Below are 10,053 nucleotides of genomic sequence, written 5' to 3' on the forward strand. Positions count from 1 at the left end.
TTTTAGTGTAAAAGTAGCTTATTTAAAATAATGTATAACATTTTTGAATTTTAGCAGATAAAAAAAGGTATGTGAATATGTCCTCAAGCTGTAAAATAGCCGCAATCCTAACCAGTAGCCAGTAACCAGTAGCCTTATCATATGCTGCATATGAAATGGAGACATGTGCAATTCAAGCTGCATTAATTCTTAATACTATTATCAATTTACCGACTGATTACATATGTTACCTGAAGCTTCTGCAGTCAGCATAGAAAACTTTGAAATTTAACACTTAACCATTCTTATTTTACATTTTTAAATCTACCATAAAACAGGAAAAACCGGTGCATTGCCTACCTTATGCAAAGGTTTTGTGTGTTCCTTTCCTCGCGCCCTTTTGTTTGTAGAAATCATAATGACTCAGCAGTGTTTGTTCTCTATAAAAATCCTTGGCACAGACTCAGAGTAGTCAGTCGGGAGATCTTACACTAGTAATTGTGCACCTCCTGGACAATCAATAGTAAGTAACTCTTTACTTCTCTTGCTGTTTATGACTGGTAACTTTCCTTGTTTGACTATAGCCAAGCTACATTGTAACTTGTATAATCAGGCATAGAATGTCAGTATGACAAGAATAAGAAAACTGCTTTGAGTGAATAATTGAAAAAAACCCTATGATATTTTCAAATTATAGACAAATGTTTTTAATCAAAATTTACCAACTTTTCCCTAAATTTACAAATTTTTCACATTGATTTTAATCAGAACATTACTTACATCCATGTCATTTTACATTATATTTAATGATTCATTTGTATACATGTTTTGTTTTGTAGTGTCTGAGCTTACTTTAACTTATTTCCCATTGAGAGGTAAGTAAATGATCTTATAATTGCTTGCATTTCATAATCCACATCCAGAGTACTGAACATCACAGACTTTTTGAGGACTGATATATTTATATACAGTATATATGTCTTATACATATATGAATAGTCAAGCAACAGAACCTTATTCTACATAAAGGTGATACATTTCAATAAAAACATTAGAAAAATTTTACCTTTGAAGCATTTATTGAAGAAAATGTCAGTAGATGTAATGATGTACTGTGGGAAAGAGTAGGTATACTCTTGAGCACATTAAATGGTATATACCCTTTTAGCAATAATTTCTACACTAGTCCCACTAGTGTTTGACACCAACATTTTTCTGGGTCCCACTGGTGTTTGTTTGACACTGACATTATTCTGGCCAAAGCCAAGAGGAAGGGCCAGCTTCATGACAATATTGATCTTTAAAGTTTAGAGCTTTAAAGATGGGCATTCTAGCCACAAATGTAGAGGGGAATTTTTCCTACTGGTTTTTACAGGGTTCTGTGAGGCCTAAACATAACTTCAAGGATTTATCATGGGTAAAAACGCTGAGAAAGGCTGCTATAGTATCATTTGAGAGTGTGCAGGGGCTGCTAAGATAGCTAAAACATTCATGTTTAGCTATTAATTGAAATATTTAGGCATACATTTTTTGCCATTATACAAGGTTATTACAGGAAAGAAAAATGGTTCAATCTGAAAAGCAATTTGAATTAGGATTTTTAACTAGCCTTCATATAATGTTAGATACAAACATGAATAAAATTTTTTTTTTCATATCCATTTTAACATACAAAGAGCTGTACTTTAAAATTTGATAGAAAACTATTTATGTTAAGTGTTAGAAAAATGCTTCCAACATGCAGTACAGTATAAATCCTAATTTTCAAGAAAATACATTTTGAATTATTCTTAGAAGATAAATTAGATGGATCTATCCTCAATGTGTTTAACAGCTAAAGCTGCCTCACAAGGAGGAAATATACCAGGGAAAGGAGAATCATGTGGAAATATGATTGTATACACAGTAATACCCACAAATCATGAGAAGATGAGAATGCATGGATGTTAAAATGTATTAGGTATACTGTAAGAATATGTACAGACAAATATTTCCAGACAAAGCCTATTTGGATTGCCTGAACTCATTCATTACTGCGTTTTTGATTTTATTGTAAAAATAGAAAAATGTGTTTATAGAAAACAATAAAAAACAGCTGACATTTATTAAAACTGTATGTTCATCTATAGGAAGGGGAGAGCCGATTCGTCTTCTCTTGGCTGATAATGGAGCTCAGTGGACTGAGGATGTGGTACAGTTGACTGACTGGTTTTCTGGAAAATGTGATGTGAAGAATAAGGCAGTAAGCTATTTCTAAAAACTTTTTTTTAACACTCACACACATACGATGTTTTACCACCTACTTTGAAGCAGAATTGTATGATGATTTTAATTTCTATAAAGTATCAAGCACCTTAAACCCAGCAAAGATGCTGGAAATGATCATTGATGATTGTTTCCAGTGACAGTGAGAATGAATAAGTAATGTATAGAAAGGAAGGAAGGAGGATGAGGAAGGAAGGGAGGCACCCTGCTGCATCCTCATTCATAGGAAACAACAAGGCCATTGGCATTGGGGGAACGCTCTAAACACCCTAGATTGGCCGAAATGATGATGGTGGTGGGAAAACTGCCGTAAACATTTCACTAATGTTTCATCAATGTCTGCTATTCTTTTGCTTGTCAATAAGTGATTTTTTTTCCCCCTAAATCTGATATGATCTTTTACAGGTGTTCGGACAACTACCTCAGTTCACGGATGGACAACTTGTTCTGTATCAAAGCAACGCTATCCTGAGATACCTGGGACGGAAATTTAGTAAATTAATAATTGAATATCATTGACTTATAGTTTGTTTAATTTTTTCCAAATACAGTCTATCATAGCACCAAATTACTCAAATGCATGAGCAGAAAAAGCAATATTTTTTTTAAGTTAAGTGTTATGGGTTCAGGTGAGGAGGAGGTTAAAGAGCCCACCCAGAGTGGATATTATAGCTCATAATGGAGCTTTATGACTCACCTTTACCTATAAATTAGTTTTATATAGATTACGTAATTTAGATAAAGTCATGTAATGACCACGGTATGAAAAGCAGCATTAAAAGTTAAAAATACTCTTGTTGGTCCAGTATTTTTCTTAGTAGGTATCAAGGGATGAAAATGAGATCTATTTATGTTTATTGCCTTATAAAATAAGGAAGGTATTGTTGCCACTAGTGAATTAGGATCTTAGAGCTTGCCACTTTAGACACACACACACTTGTGGTTATGATTTCATTCCTTTCTTTTTCTTCCTACTTTTTAAGATGTTGCTGGAAGTAATGATGTGGAGTACACTTACATTGACATGATGAATGATGGAGTAGAAGACCTGAGACAGAAGTTCAGCAAATTCATGTTCTTTGAATTTGTAAGTATACGCAAAAAGCACCATCAAAAACATCCTGGTTTTATTTCTCTGCTGCTACTAGAACTAAAACCTTTAAAAAGAGCACCAGCTACAGAATAATAGCACTAGCAATAGTAGGGATCAGCCACCTGTTCTGCATTTGTCTCAATTTACAAGAATTAGACATCTAGCATTTTAGAAAACAATAACATTCTGTACATCTCAGATTAGCCCCAATTCCTTTACCTTCAGAGCTCAAATCAGCCCCAGTTTCTGCACCTTCAGGCCCAATTCTTGTAACATTGGAAATGAATTACATACATTTATTAGGTGCCAATTCCAGTTGGAGGCGATATGCACATGGGCCCCTTTGTGTATCTGCATTCACAGCTTGGTGTGGGTAGGTGGAAGGCTAGCACTGGGCTAGTATTGGGTGGAAGGCTACCACTGGCATATGGGTGAATTCAGACTAGCCCTCTAAAATATCATGTCAGGCTTTGAGTACAGGCCAAGCTTCGTGATTTACAGCTCAGTGAACTCTCAAATACAGCCTTTAGTAGTGCTATATTTGTGTGAAGTACAGACCCACCAAAGGATTCTTCGTTTCATCACCAGCTAGTGCCTGTGATAATCTTCCATGTGCCATGAAAATTACATTGCTTATTTGTTTTATGGAGCACTTGGAGCATGACAACAGGTTTATAAATTTCCTTGTAGCCAATTTTTGTCTCTGTGAGTACCTCCAATACTGTAATTTAGAATAAACAGTTGCCCTAAGCAAATGACAAGGTGTTACATTTCAAATGAAATGAGAAATATGATTGGTTTCTCCAAGAGAGGTGCACTATAAGTGCTATGATTTTTCTTGCACTGACCTTTTGAGCACTGTTAAGGCTTTAATCCTCTTTTACATATTGAATGTTTGATAAATCTCTCCTGCACTGTACTTGTATAGTCTTTCAGTGTTTCCACTGTCTGGCCAAGTTAACTAAATTTGGGAGTGTGTCCAGGCAACAATAGTTATTGACTATAAAATAAAAATAAATATATAAATATCCAAGGGAATGGTCTTAAATTTACTATATATAAACATAATAGAAGTTATTATATTTATGTTCTTATGAAAGTCTTTTTTTTTTTTTTAACAGGAGACTGGTAAAGAGAAATATGAAAAGGAACTACCAAATCAACTGTCAGCATTTGAGAAAGTACTTTCAAAGAATTCTAATGGAACCAAATTCCTGGTGGGAGACAAGGTAATTTAGCAGCCAACATCATTAAAAGTGATCAATGAGTATTGCCTAATCCCAGGCTACATATATCAGACCACATACAGTATATCATAACACCTACAGCTCGGATGACTTTTAGAAGGGTATCAAAATAATCAACTATTGCACTCGTTACCGATTGTAAAAATCATTGTGGAGACCTCTAATCTTACAATAAATTATGTAGTACTGTTCTGAGGAGAAAAAGAAGTTACGAAAAAGGATGTTAGAACCCCACAAATCCTGGGTTTTCTCATTCTCTCACTGAGGTGCTATTTCTTGTCTTCAATCAGCCTTGACAGATACCCAGATTCCTGTCTCATCCTTGCTTAAATAGTGGAATCCCATTTTTTTGACAGTTCTGAACAATAAAACACACATAGGAACATGTTTTCTCCAATGTAGGGACTAAGGAACCTTTCTCCTAGGCAGTCTACCTCTTTAATCCCAAGACATAGGCCCTAGAGTGTGTTAGGCCCTGAGTCCCAGCTGGGCTAGGGTTCTGTGAGGGGGAGCTAGGGGGAGCTAGGGGGAATGGCAGCCCAGGAAGGAAGCACAAAGTCCCGCAGGCTTAAGCCCCAGTTCCCCCGGGCGTCCAGGGGGAGCTAGGCAAGGTTAATATTTATCCTGAATATCCAGGTATTTATCCATGTACAATTACCCCCCTCGCTGGGTGTCAATCCAAGTGATTGGGTAGTGAATATACACCCCTCACATGAAATTAGTCCTATACATCAGGGAACCTTCCCAGCAACAGAAGGAGATGACCAATTATCAGACAGGATATTCAATATTTTACCTCTAACATCACCAGGTCCAATGTCTAGAACTTCTAGATTCTAGACTCTAAGAATGGAGCGGAAAGGACATTTTTTAATGATATTAGTTTTTAAATGTAAAATTTGTTTATGTAGAATTTATTTTTACAAATACATTATTGGATAAAACAGTTACTATATATATATATAATAGGGATCGCAGAGAGAATATTTTATTTGCTCAAGATTTGAAAATCACATATTTTTCTTTCTCTATAGATTTCTTTTGCTGACTACAACCTCCTGGACATTATTCAGTGTAACCAAAGTGTCTTCCCAAACTGTTTGTCTTCATTTCCCCTCCTCACTGCATATGTAGATCGCATTGTTTCACGAAGCAACCTCAGTAAATACCTGAAATCTGAGGCACGTAACAGCAGGCCAATTGTTCCAAAGAGAAGCTAAATGCTGCCATTTCATGTTGGCTTACTTCACAGTATGCTACCTCACATATTACTTAGAGTAAACCATGTCATTTCTTTTGCTATCCTAACTAACAATGCACATGCATGGAAAAAGTTGTAAGTTCTTCATTGCTCCATTTCCTATGTTACAACAGTCTAGCAATCCCTTGATAGCAGCTGTGAATACCGTATCAAACGGTACTTTACTTCACTTTCACCATAGATTGATAGAAGACTGTAACATAAAAGACTGAGTACAATCAGGTGCAATAACAGCTTAATTGTAAAGATCTGGACCACCTAGTAACTCCAAATGATGTAATGTGTCTTTAATAAAAAGAATTTTCATTTTTACAATGGTTTGTACCTTTCTTTTTACAGATTGTGATATAGGCTATTGTTGTTTAAATTAATATTACTAATAATAATCATGAGTATATTGGACAATTTACCCACCTTGTAACATAATATATTACCAAGGATGACCATAATAATAATTATGTTGTATTTCACAATGGTGGAAACAATTAAAAGAGGATTGTTTTCTGATCTTTACATTGAGTGCTTAGGTTTAAAATGTCTGGTAAATTAGCATTACCATATACTTTTTTTGTGGCTTTTATGCCCAAAGAATGTAAAATGTTTGTTACTCCCATTGATTTGTTTTTGTATAGGATGGCAGAATAGAGAAAGGGGTTCTTTGGTTGGTTTCAGGGAGCAGCATAGAGAGGAGGATGAGCAATGCTCCTGTTAAATTTAAATATGTTTTTGTCTAAGGATGCTTTCTCTTTGGATTTGGCCAGTAGGTGGGGGGTAATAGGGGAGTGGATAATTAGGAAGGTACAAAATGTTATGAAGACGTAATCAATGGGCAGAATAGTACTTCTTTTGAAGATATAATAGGGGATCCTTTGCATCTGGAGGAAAAGAAGTTTAAGCTTCATATAAGGAAGGGATTCTCACTGAAAGGACTGTAAAAATGTGGAATAGACTCCCTCAGGAAGTAGTTTCAGCAGGTACTGTACATTGATTTAAGCTAGGTGCTTTTCTATAAGCACAGAATATAACTGTCTATTAAATAAAAGGAAAGATAACAAGACTGAACATCTGATTGTCTCAGGGAATCAGGAAGGACATTATTTCCCCTGTTGGAACAAATTGTACCAGGGAACTTGATGGAGTTATGTATTTTTGCAACCTGACTAACTATGTAACTATGTAAAAGTTAAAATTCAACTTAAAGAGGTTCCAACTTGTACAAGTTGATAACAAAGTCACTGAACATGATTTTATCACCAACATTTCGGCAGATGTGTAAGGCCCTGCTCTGCACCAGTACTCACCGGATGCCAGTCCCCCAATCTAATGCCACGGTCTTAACCTTTAGCAAGCCCCCGGAAGTCGGAGATGCCACAGGCTGCAGAGCAAAAGACTGACAGATATTTGTCTGATCTTCTCTGCCGCTGCAACAATGCTGATAAAGAGATTAAGCAGGGTGCTTTGTTCTGTGGTGGGATCGCTTACCAGATAATTGTCTCCTAACAGGATGTCTGGGGGACTTGTGGGACCATGTTTAAAAAAATTAAAAAAAGCCTGACATTTTCTCAAAATATTGTTAGTAATGAATTCTGTAAGATTGCTCGTAGCAGCGGGGGTAATTCAAATAAGAAACAGGGCCAGCAGGTTTAAAGTGCATTAAAGGTTTTATTCACTTAACACTATTTCCACACAAAACAGACAAAATAAAACAAACCACAAAAACAAAGACCAGCCTCTTGGCCACTAACTCACTAACACACGCTTAACTAGCAATCCAGCCAAACTTAGTGCTGTGCAGGACTTTAAGGCCCTAACCATACATCTTTTGCAACAAAGTCTGTGTCTTTACTCACAGTTCCCAGTTCCCCTTGGACCTCTTTCCAGCTCACCAGCCAAGACAGAGCCACAGGAGTAAGCAGGGTGGGAGTTTATATCCCCAGCCTACTTTCCAGGATGCATTTCAGCTGAGACAGTAGTGTTGGTCGAATAGCTCACTATTCGATTCGGCAGCTATTCGCTCGAATATAGCAAAAAATTCGGGTGGTCGAACATCGAATTCGAACACCATTAAAGTCAATGGGAGAATGGTCAATGGGTTTGTTTCAGCACTGTGTAGAGCTTCTACAGCCTCCAAACAGATGTAAAAAGATACATTATAAAAGGATACATAAAAAGATACATGTTTCAACCTTAGGGTTGGGACACAAGCTGCCAAGTAGGTATGAACCCGAGATAAAGCATCGGCATTCCCCATCTGTACACCAGGACAATGCTTGACAGTAAAACTAAATTCTTGAAAAACCAACAATTAACCCTCCTGTTAGTCTCCTTGTTTTGGGACATCCACTTTAATGGGGCATGATTGGTTATTAGCAGAAACTGTCTGCCCAGCAGATAATACCTCAATGAATCAAGTGCCCACTGCACAGCCAAACATTCTTTTTCAATAGTACCATAATTTAACTCATGGACCTTTAATTTCCGACTGAGGTAAACAATGGGGTGTTCTTCCCCATTTTGAACCTGGGGATAGCACTGCTCCTAGTCCGACATTGGACGTATCCGTCTGCACCAAAAAACTCCTTAGAAAAGTCAGGAGAATATAGCACTGGTTCGCTACACAAAGCCTTCTTTAATGCCCTAAATGCAGCTTCTGCTTCTGAGGACTACTGAACCATTATCAATTCCTTCCCTTTTGTCAAATTTTTCAGGGAAACGGTCTGGGAAGCAAAGTGAGGAATAAAGATCCTGCGATCCCCAAGAAAGCGTGAACCTGCTTTTTCTTAATTGGGCATGGCCAATTCTGGATGGCCTTCACTTTCTTTTCCTGAGGCTTTATAATTCCTCTTCCAATGGTGTACCCCAGATATTTGGAATGAATAAATATGTCATCCAGGTAGGCCGCAGCATATTTTTGATGGGGTTAGAGTAGTTTATCCATCACCCGCTGGAACGTAGCTGGAGCATTCTATAGTCCAAAGGGCATATTTTGATACTGGAATGCTCCGTCAAGGGTAACAAAAGCAGTTTTCTTCCTAGCTGACTCAGTGGAATCTGCCAATATCCTTTAGTAAGATCTAAGGTGGTCATGGATCTAGCATTCCCCAACCGATCAATCAACTCGTCTGTCCGGGGCATAGGAGAGGTGTCAAACTTTGTGATCTGATTCAGCTTACGGTAATCGTTGCAGAATTTCCATCTCCCATCTGGTTTGGGAACTAACACAATTGGCCTGAACCAATCACTTTTGTACTCCTCTATAACCCCCAATTCAAGCATTTTTTTAATTTCCTGAGGTATTACCTCTCATCCAGCCTCAGGAATTCAATAGGGTTTTATTCTTACTTGGAGGGGTGACAATATCATGTGTAGCCATGGATAGTGTTGTTGTTCGAATTTGGGTCGTCCTAATGTTCGACCCGAATATGACCGTTCGAATCCGGATGGACCCGACCCGAATTTTGCTGCATTCGAATACCCGAATTCGAACCTCCCACAATGCATTCAAACAACTGGGGACCTCCCCCATGATGCAAAGTTCCCTCCAATTAGAGCAGGGATGCCCCCTCCATCTTTGTTGTGGCAGACAGCCGATTGGCTGTCTGTCACTGCATGCCACACAGGCAGCCATTGGCCTATAAGGCCAGGGTGTTCCTGCATTTACCACTCCTGACAGAGGTTTGCTGATAGCATCCCCAAACTTTTTGTGCTGCTTGGCCTGCTTTCTTTGTCAAAGTGAAAAAAGTGCTTTACTTTGGTAGACTGTGTCACACTCACACTATTAGTCAGATAGATTGTTGGATTGTACTGTATTGTGCAGTCCTGAAACCTACTGTACTCAGATAGGTAGAGTGTTTCACTGTTTGCTGGATAATAGCTAGATAGATAGATACAATGATAGATAGATAGAAAGAAAGCTAGAAAGCTAGATAGCTAGATAGTCAGTCAGTGTGTTACATACACGCAGGCAGAGGCAGGGTCCCCTCGCTGAATGCGTGTACAGTATCACACTTGTACTGAGAGACAGACACACAGATGCAGTGTATACAGCAGTATATACCGTATTTTTCGCCATATAAGACGCTCTGGAATATAAGACGCACCCAATTTTAAAGAAGGAAAATCTAGAAAAAAAGATTCTGAAAGATTATTCCCCTTCTGATCACTCATGTGCCATTCATACCGGTATGCCCCTTCTGATCACTCATGTG

At 37.8% G+C, this 10,053-nt stretch overlaps 1 protein-coding gene across 1 annotated transcript; it reads left to right on the forward strand.

Annotated features, from left to right (window-relative positions):
• Positions 1-435: 435 nt before the first annotated feature.
• LOC140340018 (glutathione S-transferase P 1-like) lies at positions 436-6,160 on the forward strand. Its single transcript, XM_072424956.1, has 7 exons — positions 436-502; positions 819-854; positions 2,109-2,221; positions 2,650-2,737; positions 3,228-3,331; positions 4,459-4,566; positions 5,619-6,160. Coding segments are annotated over exons 1-7 (636 nt in total). The 5' UTR covers positions 436-501; the 3' UTR covers positions 5,805-6,160.
• The last annotated feature ends 3,893 nt before the right edge of the window (positions 6,161-10,053 follow it).

The sequence above is a fragment of the Pyxicephalus adspersus genome, chromosome 10 (assembly GCF_032062135.1).
Source record: "Pyxicephalus adspersus chromosome 10, UCB_Pads_2.0, whole genome shotgun sequence".
NCBI classification, from domain to species: Eukaryota; Metazoa; Chordata; class Amphibia; order Anura; family Pyxicephalidae; genus Pyxicephalus; species Pyxicephalus adspersus.

What these genes read in the sequence shown, in the direction of transcription:
- LOC140340018 (XM_072424956.1), top strand. An exon ending in AACTTATTTCCCATTGAGAG is followed by an intron (nt 855 to 2,108) that starts GTAAGTAAATGA and finishes GTTCATCTATAG; the next exon opens with GAAGGGGAGAGCCGATTCGT. An exon ending in ATACCTGGGACGGAAATTTA is followed by an intron (nt 2,738 to 3,227) that starts GTAAATTAATAA and finishes CTACTTTTTAAG; the next exon opens with ATGTTGCTGGAAGTAATGAT.